This window comes from Squalius cephalus (assembly GCF_949319135.1).
Source record: "Squalius cephalus genome assembly, chromosome: 13".
Classification (NCBI taxonomy): Eukaryota; Metazoa; Chordata; class Actinopteri; order Cypriniformes; family Leuciscidae; genus Squalius; species Squalius cephalus.
In genome coordinates, this window is record NC_137134.1 from 19,453,996 (window position 1) to 19,472,162 (window position 18,167).

The 18,167-nt window shown below is 39.6% G+C and overlaps 1 protein-coding gene and 1 long non-coding RNA gene across 2 annotated transcripts in view; one reads left to right on the top strand and one right to left on the bottom strand.

The window, feature by feature from the left end:
- Nucleotides 1-18,167, top strand: part of LOC307169492 — a 97,490-nt gene that overhangs the window by 65,274 nt on the left and 14,049 nt on the right. The gene's annotated exons all lie outside the window — the stretch shown is intronic.
- LOC307169482 (mast cell protease 1A-like) lies at nucleotides 825-2,390 on the bottom strand (the record flags this gene model as incomplete). The annotated part of the gene is made up of 5 exons (XM_079890152.1): nucleotides 825-1,057; nucleotides 1,150-1,401; nucleotides 1,837-1,966; nucleotides 2,080-2,230; nucleotides 2,327-2,390. 5 exons carry the CDS (start codon nucleotides 2,388-2,390, stop codon nucleotides 893-895), a joined length of 762 nt encoding a protein of 253 aa, XP_079746278.1. The 3' UTR covers nucleotides 825-892.

The following is an 18,167-nucleotide window of genomic DNA, read 5'->3' on the forward strand; positions in this document are numbered from 1 at the left end:
GGTTGCCCATTGACGGCAATATTGCCCAGCAACATTGCATAAAAAGTTGTGTATCATCACCTAAAGTTTTCGGAAGCAGCCCTTGTCAATTCATGTGTTCAACTTCATGCAGCGCTGCACACACCAAATGGTGTGTGATATAAAAATAACGTGATTCTTGAAGCCATAAGCCAAACTGTCTGTGCAGCAAATGTTTTAATTTGATGTGAGATTTACTTTGGCAGCGTGAGAGCCTGAGACAGAGCCTAAAAGCGTATGGCAACCCTGTATAAAATATGCTATGTAAAATATATTCTGTGTAAAATATGATACTCGTCAGTTAATTGGAGTACTTTACAAAAGTTTAGAGGTTTAAGAGTTTTAAGTTAATCTGTAAGCAGTAATTCATGTATGAAGTAAAAAATAAACTAGTATTATAGTAAAAATTAAGTAATAAAATAAACCCATTATGCTCCGTTAAATAAACAACCCAATTTGCTGGGTAAAATTTTCCCAACATAGACATACTTTCTTTCCTATAATATATTTACCCAGCCACTGGGCTAAAAACAACACATATTGGGTTACTCAAATCCTGGAGGCCTTTCCAGGACTGTTTTAATTCAACTTAATTTAATTTAGACTAAACTAATTGTTTTACTTATAAAATATTTTCTTTTCTATTTTTATTATTTCAGTTTTCCCCCCTTCAAGTAGATATGAGCCGTACTTGCATGACTGAAAATTGAGGTGGCCACCAAGTGAACTGCTAAATGATTTTGAGCATGCAATTATATATGGTTGTTATATATGGTTGTGACAATGAGAACACTTTGACTATAATTGATGCTTGCCATGTGATTGAAAGAAGGTTTATGTAAGAATTCAAGAAAAACATTTCTTTCTTTTTAGTTTACATGAAGTCACTTAATTTTTCCATTTTGTTGATCCATTGAAGATATGCTGAAATCTTAGTATAAACTTCAGGATGTTCAGGTGAATTACAGCGATCAGGGTCTCCGAAAGATGTGACACCAACTGCAGTGTTTCCACAAACCAAAGGACCTCCTGAATCCCCCTGTTAAGAAACACAGATCAACACGTCACTAGTGAAACTAGTCTGTACATTACCATAAAGTCTATGAATATACACATATATATTACACATACGCTGCAGGATCCACCACTGCCATATGCACAGATCATCTGTGAGGGAAAGAAGCTCAATCCCCATCTGCGCTGACAGTCTGCCTGATTTATTGTAGTCGTGTTTGCCTCCATTAGACGATTACTCACTGGGCCATTAGTCCACAGTCTTCCCCAGCCGGCAACACTACAGAGAGTACCTGGTTTCACGTGTTTTCCTTTCTTCGGTAATGATATCAGTCTAACTTTGTTGTTTAGTTTGACTTTTTTCTCTAGCTGTAATTCAAAAATACAACCATTTTTTATAAAAAAAATTTTATAAGACTGAAGTTCAGTTGATTATACTTTTGTTTTTGAGGTTTGTACAGAAGCCCTAAAGTTGATTTTATTTTTAAATGCCTCTTTATTATTGTGTTTTCTGCTTATAACAGCCACAAAACAAATGCATCAATGATATTTGTTTTGTTTTGTTTTTGTTTGTTTTTTTGCCTTTTTTGCCCATTTCTTTTTTGTTGCTACACAGAGCAATATATAAATGTAGGAAATAGACCTAATAGGAAATAACACTTGGCCATTTACATATAATGATTTAAATCCCTTCAGTAATTATTAAGGCAAGAAATTGTAATAGAAAATCAAACATAGTGGTTTGTGCTACTGTTTCCTGATCAGATTTTCTTTTGAACAACTAAAAATATTACAGGTTGTTACCCTCAAAAGCATGATGTCATTCTGAATAGGTCTGCGTATATAGTCTGGATGCGGGATGTAGGACTTCACTCTGATGACACTCTTGCTGTCCCTTAAGTCATGAGCACCAACCACAACCCGAATCTCAGATCTGTATAAAGAGCATATTGGAAATGTGTATTTATGTCATATGATACACTGTATGGTTGCACTGTAGTTGTTGTCAATACTCAATATTGCAGGTAATACTAAACAAGCTTTTACCTGCCATAGCAATGTGCAGCAGTCAAGACAAGCTTATCAGAAATGAGGAATCCACCACAGATATGTCGAGAGTTCTTCTGAAGAGAAACCATGTAAGGTCTGGAGTGGGGTTTGGCTTCTGTGCCGTTCACTATACCCACATTCACATGAGCTGAGAGAGAGAGAGCTGTCAGTCAACTTAGTCAGCACATATGAATCAAACATCCTTAAAAATCATCATAATTTACTGTTATATAATCATTCTCACCAGTGAAGGTCAGGTGTGGCAGCAGAGAGGCCAGCAGGAGCAGAGAGATGATGATGATGGTCATGATGAAGAAGATGATCAGTGAGCTCTCACTGGCTAAACATGGTATAAATATACTTTAAATATGGGTGGTGACATTAAGTGGCACGTTACTCCACCTCCTTTTTAAAAAAAAAAGTGTAGTATGAGCAACACAATGATTAGAAAGTACTGTTCTTGTTAATCCTTCCGGTCTCGTATTGAAGCCACCGATGGTTTGAATTATTAGATTTAAGTTTTAAAAAAGTTGAATTTATTATACCATTTTTGTTTGATTGTATCCCAAATATTGACCAAAAGTTGGCGTTTTCAGTCTTTGCCCATTCAAGTTTATATGACCCGTACTTGCATGACTGGAAATTGAGGGTGTAACCAAGATGGCCCTAAGTGAATTAATGTGAAATTACTTTTGTGCTCCCATGTAATATTGCAATTATATATGGTTGTGACCATGAGGACACTTAGCAATATTATTTAACAGATTGATCAATATTCTGTTCAGTTAATCTCACCAGTGAAGGTCAGGTGTGGCAGCAGAGAGGCCAGCAGGAGCAGAGAGATGATGATGATGGATCAGTGAGCTGTCATGACAAAACACTCGCTGTGTCCAAATATGCCTACTTCCATAATATGTAGTAGGCGAAAAGCAGTATGCAACCAAGTAGTATATCTGAATTCAAATATATATATATATATATATATATATATATATATATATATATATATATATATATATATACAGTCACCAGCCACTATATTAGGTACACCTTTTCAACTGCCTATTAACGCAAATATCTAATAATCAGTATATCACACTTGGCAGCGACTCAATGCATCTAGGCATGGTCAAGACGATCTGCTGAAGTTGGGCATCAGGATGAAGAAGAAAGGTGATATTGGGGGTATGTGAAAAAAAAAAGTTGTGATTGTCAAAACATTTGGTAACTAAACAGAATTGTATTAAGTTTAGTGACAACATGTTACAATGTTTAGCTACATGGTACAATGACTGGTAGGCTAGTGTTTTTATTATTGCTTGACATCTTGATTGAATATCGATTAATTTGGATAATTACAGTAGATACATGTTAATTTTTCTCAAAAAAAAATATATATCTCACTAATGCTGTAAACATACAGAGAGCCCTGCCAGCTGGTATTATTAAAGGTTAAAAAAAAAAACTCAAATTAAATATAATGCATTTTTTATTATAATAACAACTTTATAATATTTTAATGATGTAAGTAAACATATAATATGTAATATAGTGGACATCTTTAGCAAAACACTCCTTTCTATAGCTAATTTTTCTAGCCTATAGCCTATATGGTCATTAAATGGCTTTCCTGAGGTAAATGTAACGTTATGTGATCAGCTCTCAGACACTTCAGTCTGGCCAACTTTAGGTAAGGCATCCAACCTGAGGGACTGCGAAGCTGACAGTGAACCACTCAGCCTGGATCTCAAAGACGGGGTATCCTGGAGAGCATGACTCAGCATAGCGCTTACAACCCTTGCTAGCGAGGGGAGTTTCCCTGCTCGATCCACGGATCTACCCAGTGCTTATGTTTCAAAGCACTGAGGAGGCCTGAAAAAGGCCTAAGGGCTGATCTAACTGGGAGGCCTCACGAGAGGCCTACGACCGTCTGACCAGACTTCAGGAGGCCAAGTACTCATAGTGACCCTCAGTGAGGGGAGCACATGGCCTGCCTGGTAGGCAAACCAGGCTGTAGGCAAGATAAAACAGAGGTTCCGGGAGGGAACCAGTAGCAGGTTGGCTTGCAAGCCAACCACCTTCAACCCATCGCTTGAGCAGCAGCTCAGCGAGCTGAGTGGAGCCTTCTCTGGAGGCCCAAGTCCATATGCTAGCTCTGCACGGCAGGGTCTGGCAAACCAAAAACAAAAAACTCTTCGCAGAAAAACTCTTCGCAGAGCAAAAGACAGCCTAACCCTGAAAAAAACATTGTACTGGGGAAGCCTTATTGAAGGCCTAACCTTAGAACCTTAACCACTCTTAGAAGAAAAGCTTCTTTATAGAACCTCAAAAGGTTCTATCAGGCGCTACGTATTTGGAACCCCTAAAAGGTTCTATATAGAACCCCAATGAACCCTTTTTTCTAAGAGTGTAGGTCTTTATCAATCATGCCTCTGCACTAACCTGCATTACTCTTCTCACCAGAAGGGGGCGGGGCTTGCTCGAACGACTCCCACCATGCGAGGAGGCTGTCATATAGGGATGCTAAAAGCCTAGAGTGCTAAATGCTTTAGCAGAACGCCTCCACTATCCCTAGTATAGCCTAGGCCAGCCTATAAGCATAGATCTACTTGAGTGCTCGGAGGAGCAACAGCCTCAAGAGAGAAAAAAATCAAAAACTGCAAAAACACTCAGTCTGTATGAAAAACCAAATCGAGCTCAAGGGAGTGATGTACTCAGGACGATGTACTCTTCTTTTCTTTTCTTTTTTTTAGAGAGGAGACAAACTACTCTACCCTGAGGTGGCTAATAGCCCGAGGGCTAAAACAGGTGTGCTTAGAAATGAAACCAAGCAGAAACATTCAACATTTCCATTCTTTTTTAGAATGACGTTCTACCACTTAGTGCTCCGCTAATTCCAGTTGGAATGAGCAGAGGCCTCAAATGCTCTCAGAATGAGAGGAAGCCTAAGCTTTTAACATAGTTTACACCTAGAATGAGCAGGAGTCCCGTTTCTTCTGTGACCTACTCTTCCACGGAGGAGGAGCACGAGAGGCGACGCTGGCTCTCTGGCCCTGTCTAAGGTCCTCGGACTGTGAGGTACCAGGCCCTCCCACCTGTCTGGGTGTGAGCACGGATCTCAGCGGTATACAGATTTTAAACGCCGCTGAGCGCGCCTTTGCCTTTCTGAATTTTCCAACCACCGCCTCCACGGAGGTGGCGAAAAGTTCAGAGGGTGAAACGGGCGAATCGAGGAGGAAGCCCTTCTCTTTCTCCCTGATGTCGGCCAGGTTCAGCCATAAGTGTCTCTCCGTGGCCACCATCGCCGCCATCGATCGGCCGATCGCGGCAGCAGTTTGGTTTGTGGCCCATAGAGCTAGATCTGTGGTGTGGCGCAGCTCAGCAACCGCCTCAGGTGACAGCCCCGCCCCCTGGTCGAGATCCCCCAGCAGATCGGTCTGGTATGCCTGCAACACCACCATGGTATGCAGGGCAGCACCGGCCTGACCCAGTGACAGTATGCTCTGCCATTCAAACGCGACGTTGTCTTCAGGGGTTTGGATGGCAGGGTTGGAGCTCTCAGTGTCAATGTCCGCCCAGACGCGAGATAGTTCGCAAACGTCTCGTCAATGGGTAGCATCGACACATACCCACGTTCTCCTATCCCCTCAACATCAGCGAAACTAGCCCGCTGATGTCGGTGGATACGGGTAGAATATGGGTTCTTCCATGTCCTCTCGATCTCAGAATGGAGACCGGGAAGGAATGGAAGGCTCACCTGAGCTGTTGGTTTATGGCCAGGGAGAAATCGATCATTGACGATCATCTACCACGACCGATCTCTCCCCCAACGCGCCGAACCCTCCAGACGCTGAACCCTCTTCTCTCTAGAAGAGGGCCAGACGAGAGCGGAGTGTTCTTAGAGAAAAAGGCTCACAATTTGCACAGACAGATCCCTCGAGAACTGCCTTGTGACACACAGTTGGTGTGTGTCACCCGGCGTCAAGTATCTTGGGCATGGGTCTACACATTTCTGAAAGCACTCAGCCCTCTCAGTGCACTTAATAACTTTACCTTTGATTTTCAAAGCGCTTACAGACAGAACAGTCCCTGAAGACGAAAAAAGTGAATGTCATGTTTGCAAGGCGCCCTCATTTACTTCTGGGTCGCACGTTAACCCTCTGGGGACCAAAAACGCGTCGGCGCGTTTTGTTCGTTTTTTTTTTTAGCAATGAAAAATAAACACAAAATGCTCTGTTAATTTTGATCTTTCATTTTCGTGTAATACATCAATCGATCCTGTTCAGTTTCTATTTTTTTTCTGTATACTCACAATAAAAATAAAGTGTTTTGCTTTTTGACAAATAAAGAAAAATTAACATGATGCGATTTCTGCCTTCTCTCTGTCAGTAAACTCCCATTTGAAACGCGTTCGAAAATGATCTATAACTCCGCGAAAATTCAGTCAAACAGGCAAACAGACCCACGGGCATAAAGCTTGAGATCGCATCTTTTAAATGAAGTAATTTATATAAAAAACAAATATTATCAGCTTCTGTAATCTGTATAAAAAGAGAGCGACTCCAGTCGACCTCATTACGAGATGATTCACAGTAATGTGACCACGCCCCGGAGAGCACGTGCTATTCAAACGCAAATTCTGAGAACCATTTCAGACCTGTGAAACGCCCACATCACCTGTAAACAAAGCGCGTCGCGATCGAGTGAGGCATAATATAGCCAACCTTATGGAGAAAAGATTCCTCACAACAGTGCTGATATGAGGAGCAATATCTCCTGATATGAGGAGCAGATCCCGCCGAGGAGTGAGGTAGGCTGTTTTCTTTTCTCAAGTGTGGAATAACGTTATGGAATAACGTTAGTGTAGGCCTATGCAAACCGCAAAAAGATTAATCGCATTTCTATAATATGACTCGCCTTTCTGTGAGATGAATGAAGGGTACATATTTGTAAAGACTGTTTAGCCTAAATATGAATCGCGCGTCTGTGTGTGAAAGAATAAACTGCTTTGCTATAGCCTACTGAGATGAGTAAAAATCGACTGAAATATGTTGAAATAAAATATCTAACGTTATATATATATATATATATAAATACTATTTTTGTCAAAAATAAAGTCATAGACTAAGATGTTAGATGTTCCAATGTTGGCTATATTCAAACTAATGAATACATATGATAAAATGTAGGCCTACAATCTTTTTTTTTTTTTACAAAGAAAGAGTACACTTGAAATATTGTTGAAATTGTAATTATTGTTGTAATTGTAACATTTTTAATAAAATAGCAAAACATATTTACAAGAGAGATGTAAGCGAAATCTTAAATGGTCATTATAAGTCTAAATACATCTTTTGTCCTTGCATTGTGGCTCAGTCAGTGTCACACCTGAGTGAATGGCTCATTATGCAGAGTGGGTGGGACACTGTAATCTAATGTGTAAACTACTCCTCCTTCACGCATATTGGCTTTGCAAGCAAAACCTGTTTTACACCACTTAAATCAATGTATTTTTTTTTGTGAACGATAAAGCAAGACTATTTTCAGATCATTTTGAAGCTAGAACTCAAAGGGACAACATCCATTAGTCAAAAGTCTTGTGGACACATATTTAATATGTGTTGTGTGGTCTTAATTCAGAAACTTTCATTTTTATTTTTTCCAATAACCACGCATAAACATTATTCTCTTAAAAATACAAACATCTACATACACGTTGCTTGCATATTATGGTAGCCCTGTTTGTGCTATATAGAGTGAATTTACACCTTAGCCATTAACATGTTTATAAATAACTGAAAAAAGCACAAATGTCAAGGCATGTCAGAACATCTCAAGGACCCCAAAAACAGCTTGGTCCCCAGAGGGTTAATGATTCATGGGCTGTCGCCCGTCAATAGGATTGTCGGGATTTGATAGTAATTTCAGACACCTGTCACGCCTGAGGCGCTCCCCCAAAGCGTCAATCGACGCAGTGCGAGTTCCCTTTCGAAAGGGAAATGAAACTAAGACTACAACTTTCTGTCAAAAAACATTTTCGTAAACTGAAATAAAATTTAACAGGTTGAAAGGTTCTGTTATTATCTTTGTTTTTACAAAACATTTACTGCTAATAATTTTATGATCCATGTGGAGACATTTCCCCACAGTGTAGGGAAAACCAGGACAACACACTCACACACACGTATACACACACATGTCTGGTTTACTATCCTTGTGGAGACTCTCCATAGACATAATGGTTTTTATACTGTACAAATTGTATATTGTCTCCTTACACTAACCCGACCCCTAAACCTACCCATCAAACAAAACTTTATGCATTTTTTCATTTTGAAAAAAATAATAATAATAATTCTGTATGATTTATAAGCTTGTGTACCCATGAGGACCTCAATTTAGGTCCCCACAGTGACACATGTCCCCATGAGTCAGTGTGCATTCAGGTCCAAGTTCCCACCGGGATAGAAACATATGTACACACACACACACACTGCATAGATACTTCATTTTTTTATCACACTGGCTTCACAGCAGGTTGTGTTGGCAGGTCTGTAGTCAGATGAATTGAACTGGTTTTTTTTTGTATGTTTTTTTTTTTTTTTTTGATGTACCAGTTGTCAGCTATATTGTACAGCTGGAAAAAGTAAACTAGGCATGTTTAAAGATATCATCTTTAATATAAATTAGTTTGTCTGAATCTTTCATAGTTTTTACTTTGTTGCATTATTTTATTTTTATTGTCAAGATGTCTGCACACAAGTTAACTGTAATCTGTGCAAACATTAAACTTTGCTTAAATTAAACATCTTGCTTTGGTCTACACTTGAAGTGTTCTGTTTTCAAAATAAAAATTTGAAAACAATATTAAAATAAAAACTAATTTAAAAATGCGAAACTTTAATAACCTTGGGCGTGAGAGCGTGTGAAAAGTATCAACTGCGTAAGTCCCACGCTCTATGCGTGATAGTTGGTAACCCTGGAAGTTTCCACTCTGAATGATGTAAAAAGCTTGCTGGTTGAAGCCACCAAACACATGTTCCTCTTTCTCTTGAATATAGGGTCAAAACCCAAGACCAACCCAAGTCATATAATCAATGCAAGAAAAAGAGTTTAGGGAATTGCAGTAGTTTATTTGAACTATGATAAAAAGTTGATGCTACATGCTAAAATATTTTTTGTGTGTAAAATATCCTTCTAGCATATTCAGGTCAAATGTGTAAATGCTTTGTTCCTTCTATCAGGTTGTCACGAACTGCTCCGAGACACAAAGGTTGAGATCCAATTACAGCTTTATTTGAAGCGTAATCCAGAATCGTAATCAGCACAAGCAGGGGTCAAACACAGGAAGGCAGTCCAAACAACAAATAAACAAACAATCAAAACAGGCAGGGGTCAGAGGCAAAAGAGTAATCCAGGGAACAGGCAAGTAATCCAGGGAACAGGCAAGAAATCCAAAAACCAAGAGGCAAGAAATCCAAAAACCAAGAGACATGAAACCAGGGAAAACGCTTGGAAATGCAGTGCAACAACATACAAAACTTCACAGTGAGTGATGGGGTGAACTAAACAAGAAGATGGGATACAGGTGAATGTGATAATGAGTGCTGATGAGTCCAGGCAGAGAATGATGGGAGATGTAGTCTGTGAGTGAACATGAAAGTCTGGTGTGGAGTGCCCTCTGGTGGCTCTCATGGGCGCTCCAGCTGGTGACTGTTACACAGGTCTTACTGAAAGTCTTTATCGGTATGAGAGCGTTTTTCTCTGAAATTTTGCTGCCATTTCTAGTGTTAGGGGGTAACAGTTTAGGACCTAAGGACCAGATGTTTGAAAGAAGTTATAATAAATTGAAGAAAAGTTTTACTGAAGATAGTTTGCAGTTTCATCAGCAGAAGTCAGCTTCAAGACTCACACAGGAGTTTGTAGGCCGCCCCGCTTACAGTTACAAAGATCACAGCAGTTATAGCCTTCACCAAGGTCAAAGCTACATCATTGCTTACAGGTTGAATGATTCTCATTGGCTAATAAATAGATAAACATAGTAATTTTCCACACATATACAGATAAATGGAAGCATATCTCCATAGATTATGCAGCTGACACTCGGACCCTGAAGTTAGGCACGCCATGACCTTCCTGGTCTCAGATTTGGGTTGCTGGGCGCCAGCATGTCCAGAACAACAACTCAGTCAATCTCCAATAATGCCAGTTGTTCCTTAACCTGTTACCAATAAGACTAACACACACACAGACACACAGCTTTTCCAAGGTTGGATTTGGCCAGGCTCTAACTATAAACAGGAGTCTCGTCTCAAAACATCAAGATAACAAGTTCTTTCTCTCAAGGATAGGACACTTTAGTCTAAATGGAAAATATAGGCTTTAACTGAGAAATGGTCCCTTAAACTATAGACTTCAATGACCCCTATTTGTTTTAACACGTTGAAGAACACCTTTCTCTCTCAAAAAAAACAAAAAACATGTCCCTATTTCATTTCTGGAAGCCAGGCTAAATGAGCAAGCACTGTTACTGCATTCAGATATCAAAAACTGACATTAAAGAATACATGAAAAGAACATTTCAGTAATCACACTGGTAACTTCTATAACAAAGTAAAATCTCCAGAGAAGTCATTCAACTCATTTGATATTTAGAAAGAAAAATATTGATTAATACCTTGATTATAATTACTCATTACATATACATTGAAGCAGCAGTGGATTCCAATCCACCCCCTTCACTAGGTACATGTTTTGGGCAGGAAATATTTTGCAAAATATCCTGAATCCGTGTGGTAAAACATTATGGGCAGAGCATCTTGCCTACAGGAAATACACTATCTCTTTAAAAAACTTGATACAAAAATAAAATAGACCTTTACTGTATATTTACAGTGACCAAATGCCAGATAACAAAACTTGACTCATGGAGGATTGACATATTATGCATTTATTGAAACAATTTGGAAACATTCAAGACAAAAACAAGTAAATGTCAAGAAACATTTCCAATAAGCTGAAACCATCATATAAACTTCAGGTAGTTTAGGTGAATTACAGAGATCTGGGTCTCTGAAGGATGTGACACCAACTGCAGTGTCTCCACAAACCAAAGGACCTCCTGAATCCCCCTGTTAACAATGCAAACACAAAGTGGAAGTGAAGCGACGCAACTGACACCGTATGTCACATGACAATGACAACGTGGTGGATGTACAGGTAGTATGTCCAAATTGAATTCATACTATACACATTCATACTAAATAGAACATACTTTTTTAAAGGGGGGGTGAAATGCTCATTTTCACTCAATCTCCTGTTAATCCTGAGTACCTATAGAGTAATATTGCATCCTTCATATCTCCAAAAAGTCTTTTGTTTTATTATATTTTTAATTGAAAGATTGGCTGTACCGAGTCTTTCCGGAAAAAAACGAGCGGCTGGGGGCGGGCCGTGTGGGCGAAGCTTAGCTGTGCTAACGCGCCGAGCTAACAACACACAGAGACATTTGTTCAACAGTTTTACTCACCGTTCCAACGCACGACCGCGAACCTTTATCATTGTGACTGCTCGATCCTTAAGCATTAGACGATCTGCAAATCCGTCGATATGGGCTTTGTTTATAAAACAATCATCGTCGAAATGCAGGGAACAACAGTCTTACACAACTCCGTTTATGCTCAGGAAAACAAACTCCATCCACGGGTTCCTTAACGCTGGGTTCTTTGGGAATCTGTGCAGGGTTGTCTTGCCCTGGCAACCAAAAACACACTTCTTTGGTGACATTGACTTCCCAAAAGCCGGGCAGGGCGCTCTGATGGCGAACTGTTTTCACTCTCTTGCTCTGTTCTATAAGTGCGCGCGCGCCCGCGATCTTACCGGAGAAGTGCCCTTAGGACCCATATAAGGAAATTCCGCTCTCTCTTACGTAAGACAGAGCCATACTCGAAAAGAACTTTCCGAAACTTGTGACAAACCGGAAGGAGTATTTTTGGAACAAAAATACTCCTTCAAACGTACAACTTAGTTTTTGAAACTTTGTCCATGTTTAGCATGGGAATCCAACTCTTTACCAGTGTAAAAAACTCAGTATGCATGAAATAGCATTTCACCCCCCCTTTAAGTCACAAAATAAGTATCAAACCAAATGTAGTATCTATACAGTATGCGATTTCAGATGCATATATATACATACACACACACACACACACACACACACACACCAGCCACTATATTAGGTACACCTGTTCAACTTTCTATTAACGCAAATATCTAATAATCAGTCTATCACACAAGGCAGCGACTCAATGCATTAGGCATGTTGACATGGTCAAGACGATCTGTTGAAGTTGGGCATCAGGAAGAAGAAGAAAGGTGTTTTAAGTAACTTTGAACGTGGCCTGGTTGTTGAGTATTTCAGAAACTGCTGATCTACTTGGATTTTCACTCACAGCTATCTCTAGAGTTTACAGAGAACGGTTAGATATCCAGTGAGCAGCAGTTCTGTGGGCGAAAATACCTTATTGATGCCAGAGGTCAGAGGAGAATGACAACTGGTTCAAGATGATAGAGAGGCAACCGAGAAGAGGAGCATCTCTGAACGCACAACACGAACCTTGAAGCAGATGGGCTACAGAAGCAGAAGACACACCGGGTGCCACTCCTGTCAGATAAGTACAGGAAACTGAGGCTACAATAGAAAGACAAAGGTGCCGAAGGTGCAGGTAGGTTGACGGCTGACCAAGGCGGAGTCGGAGGGACAAGTGAGCCCAGAGAAGCCGTATGGCCGATGGTTTCCGGTGGAGCCAAGGGAGGGTGGAGACCAGGTGGAGCAATGGGCACAGAGTCTGGAGGCGGAGACAGCGGTTCCTCTGTGCTGGATGGGCCTGGTGGCATGAAGACACTTGGCAGATCTTTACAGCACGTGGGAGATGTCGAGGGGCTGAAGGACAGCTGCGGAGGAGGGGCTGAGGAACTGGCTGATTGAGGAGGTGGGAGAGGGAGGCTGGGTGGGATTTCAGGGAATACAGGGGACGCTGGAGAACTCTGAAGATACAGGAAGCGCTGGAGATACAGGGGAACTAGGAATAATCTCCTCAAAAAATGTCTATTAATACCTCCTCAAAAATGTCCTTAAAGGTGAACTAAGTAACTTTTTTTACCTTAACTGAACAGCTTCGGAGTCATTGGAATGGTTATATTACTTATTTCGGGTTGAATGGTGGTCGTTTCGCACCCCCCTGGTGCCCGTGAGCGGAAAATACGCACTTGCAACTTTGAGCCGGCGGGCCACCGGCCGCCGCGTCAGGAAGTCTCACGTGATATCAGGTCTCGCGATGTAAACAATTGCTTTACGGCCAAAAGAAATCTGCTAAAATGCTGTCATTATTGCACTCCCTCATGCTGTCCGAACCCGAATGAAGAAGACGTTTTAAAGAATGTCCCATCTGCTTTGATGTCGTTGATCTACTAGCCTCTGGTGTCTGAGAATCACCAACGAGTTTTTACAACAGTGTTGTCAAATATCTATTCCGAAGCTGTGGGGGGGAGCTCTAGAGAGAAACCTGCGAGCAAAAAGTGAGAATACAGCGAAGAAATCCCAAAGCTACTGAGTGCTGCTTTAAGTTCATCAAAATAACTTCCAGAGGCCAATTCGTACTCCTCAGTGGTGGGGAAGTAGACGGGGCAATCTTCCCAGCCTCTGAACTCAACAAGCACTCCCTCGGCGATCCGTGGTGTTGCCGGCTTGCGCACCTGGTCAGACTCGAAAGGGCTCAGGCTCCGGGGAGATGTCCTCTCCTGTCCTCTCCTCAGGTTCAGGCTCGTGCATTGCGGCAGGCTGGTCTCCCTTGTCTGTGGTGCCGATGGTGAATGGTGAGTAGTTGTTCACCAGCACCCACTCCACAAAAGCAAAATCCTCTTTTGGACCGCTCGCTCAGGCTGGTGATGTAAAAGACACAGAGCGAGCAGTCCGGCTAGTTTGTTTGGCATGCTAGCTGGATGAAATCCCGAGTGTGGCTTTCCTGCGGTCTTCCTGCTCCAGGCACACCAACTGAACGGTGGGAAGGTCCATGGTGAATTAACTTCTGTTTAGGTTGGGTGTTCTGTCACGATCTGGTTGTACAAATCACACGAACGCAGGAGATCAAGGAAATAGAATAGTATTTAATAATAAATCCAACAGGGAACACTGGAGAACACAACCACAATCAAATACTGACGACACTGAACAATGAACACAGAAAACACTGGGCTTAAATACCAAAGGAATACTAATGACGTAAATGTACTTTATTACATAAAATGCATTATGTATTACTTAATATACATTTTTCAATAGTTAAGATAAATCAACAGCATAAATCGACTTGTTTTATTTTGAAAAGCAAAAACAAAACAAAAATGTTACGGTGGGGCACATAATGGATGTGAATGGGGTCCATTTTTGGAGGTTTTAAAAGCAGAAATGTGAATCCTGTAATTTTATAAAAGCATTAACTATTCTGATGAAACTGTTGTATGATTTTGAGCTGTAAAGTGGTTTAATACTAAAGTTCATCATTTTACAGTCACTTAAGTGTTAACGCCATTGTCATTGTGGTAAAGTTGTAAAAAATTGAATATAACTTTACACAAAAAAAGGTTAGTAAGTGATTTTTTTCACACTAAAATTGTATTGACCCATATTGTTTGTCTCTTGTGGCTATTGAAAAAGTGAGTATTTTAACATGTATGGATTCACTTTTATTATAAGTGCTTGTATTCATATTATTTTTTGTGATAATCAACAATAACAACTGCTATACGAGATTAACTTGTATTGAACTTAGAATATAAAGCAGATGTTCAATCAATTATTGTGAAGATCTCATAATCCGCAAAGTTCCAGTGAATTCTTGCTTTACAATTCTGTCCCAGTCAAAGATGGTTTGTGCTGTAAAGGCATTGCAGTTTCACAATGTTCAAGGCGGATGTGGTAAAACTTCACAATATGTTGCGTAAACCATTGTGGGCAGAGCATATTTGTAATCTATAAATGTGATACAAAAAAAAAATAAAAAATAGGGCTAGATTTAAAAAAAAGCCACTTGACTCATGGATGATTGATATGATGCATTTATTGAAACAATTTGGAGACATTCAAGACAAAATCAAGAAAATGTTAATAAACATTTCCAATAAACTTATTTATCCATGGAAGATATGCTGAAATCTTCATATAAACTTCAGGTAGTTTAGGTGAATTACAGAGATCTGCATCTCCGAAGGATGTGACACCAACTGCAGTGTCTCCACAAACCAAAGGACCTCCTGAATCCCCCTGTTAACAATGCAAACACAAAGTGGAAGTGAAGCGACGCAACTGTGTATGTCACATGACAATAACAACGTGGTGGATGTAGTATGCCCAAATTTAATTCATACTATACACATTTAATTTCATACTAAATAGAACATACTTTTTTAAGTCACAAAATAAGTATCAAACCAAATGTAGTATCTATACAGTATGCGATTTCAGATGCATATACATACATACACACACACACACACACACACACACACACACACACACAGTCACCAGCCACTACCCAGATAGCAATTACGATTGGGCCACATGTGGGTATTATCTGGCACATATGGCCTAGATGTGGCATGGCTGAACAGATATGGGCCAAATTGTAGCCATATTTGTTTTGCCATAATTTAAAAATCTGCGGGAAATGCTCTCTTGGTTCACAACTGATTTTGAGGTATATGGCCCAGATAACAACGAACACATGAGAACCATATGTGGTTGAGCTATGGCACACAGTGAGAAACACCGACTTGTGGTAAACATTTGGCTTATACATGGAAAAACACAGGAATCCTGAAATCAAGTGCGGCTGCGGCAAACATCCGCCGTTCCACACCCCAGGTTGCTATGCATCTTCCCTCCTATTGGTGGAGAGACTACGGCGCAAATTTGACTGCGACGCTGGGCAGCTGACGCCATTTACTCTGCTTTCCTCACGACTGTGTACATTCAGGGAAGTGATGTTTTGGCATTTTAAAGTCATATAATTGAAATATGCAGCATTATGTGTCAATATTGCATGTTATTATGCGTTTAGTTATTCGTTCATCGAGGAAGGGGTTGAACTAGCTAATATTTTCCTCAGTTTACTGCTATAACTTACAATAAAGTTTAAAGTTTAATGTAGGCTATAGCAGTTCGCTGGTTTGCCTTTTTAAATTAAGATGGTTTTGTTTATAAATCAACAGCACACTGTCGTACACATATAAAATAGTATAGTTTGTCATGTGTAGTAACCTATTTGTGAATTAAGGTGACGCGGTCCAATGTCGGTGTTACTGTTTGTCAAAAAACCTAAATCCTAATTTGTGTTCACAATCATTCAACTAATCATAATAATTTCAAAATGCCAAGAATAAACACATTAATACGTGTGCATTATTGTATGTATCTTTTTATATTTGTATGTATCTAACTCTGAAATGATATTCAACCAAGACTTTTTCTCATGACTTTTCCCTCTTTAAAATTAAAGTTGTAACGTTAGGCTATTAGAGTCAAGTCACAATACCAAAATTATGACTTTCGATACAATACCTGATTAAAATACCTTGTTAACATGAACTAATAATGAACTGCTCTTCTACAGCATATATTAATATGTGTAAAATAATGTTAATTTCAACATTTACTAACACATTCAAATCAAAAATTGTAGCCTACTTGATAACTTTAGTATGCACTGTGAACTAACATGAACAAACAATGAATTGCTGTATTTCTGTTAACTATCAATTAATTGAGCGGACATTCACTGCCATTATAAAGCTTGGAAGAGGCAGGAAATTTTAATAATTACTCTGATTTCTAACGGTAGAGATTATATACCATGCTATGGTATACTGTCATACCGCCCAGCCCTAATGTGCGGTATGGGTGGGGCAATGACAATAATTTCCATATTAAAAACCTAGAAAATATGGTTTCAGATGGAGTAAGTAATAGTTTATAGTTCATTTTTTAATATAAAAGCACTTTCATTTTAGGGTGGTCTATTTAATTTAGTGGTGCACGATATATCGGCCGCCGATATAATATCGGCCGATATGGTCATTTTTTTACACATCTGTATCGTTCCGATGTCAAAATATGGCCGATGTGAACAGGCCGATATTTGACGTGTGAAGTTGAAGACGAAGTTGACATAGTGAACGTGCCTGAGAGAAATACACATTTCATACAGATGACATAAGCAGAGAACAGTCTGTTTTCTTTCGTTTTGAATTGTTCTGTTTAAAAATAGACGTTTCAAGCTTTCTATATATGTCTCAGGTCTGTGAGGCAGGTAGGTTTCGGTTCATTTATGAGACGCGCTCCAGGTTCACGCGCCGTCGCCTACGTGTCCTGATTAAATATTTTCTACTATATTTTCTACTCTACTTCTTATTTATTAAATCCAGCCAATTGGTTGATGAAACACTGATCAAAATTAAGATACAATTAATACAAAACGAAATTAAATTTAAAGACAGGCTTTGTGCTTTCTGTTTGAGGTCTCTGTGAAAGTTTTAAAGCAGTCTTTTAGTGCCGCTTTCAGAGCAGTCGCGTCCGTAATGGAGAACTGGCCCGTCCATAACATTAACGCAGTCCAGTGCGACTTATGTTTTTTTCCTCTTCATGACACATTTTTGACTGATCATTTTTTGACTCGTAGATATTTGAATATATTGCTTGATATACCCGTTCGAATTTGATTTTTCTCAAAAGTGACAGCACGTGTGATTTGTGGATTACTGATAAGCGCGAGTGGAGAAACAGGCGTTTATTTATTCATTCTCAGTGTTGAGAAACGTAGCCTTCATGTGTTATTGTGTGTATATGTGTTACTCCTGTTTAAAATGTGCAATGTTCAAATCCAAAGACAGCACGTCACAAGAAGCCCTTTTCCCTGTGGGATTTTTTAGTATCATATTTGGATATTGGAATAATAAATTAAGTAGCCTAGCTTAATTGTACACAATGTTCCTGTTTTTTTTTTTTTTTTTTTTTTTTTTACTGTTTTCTA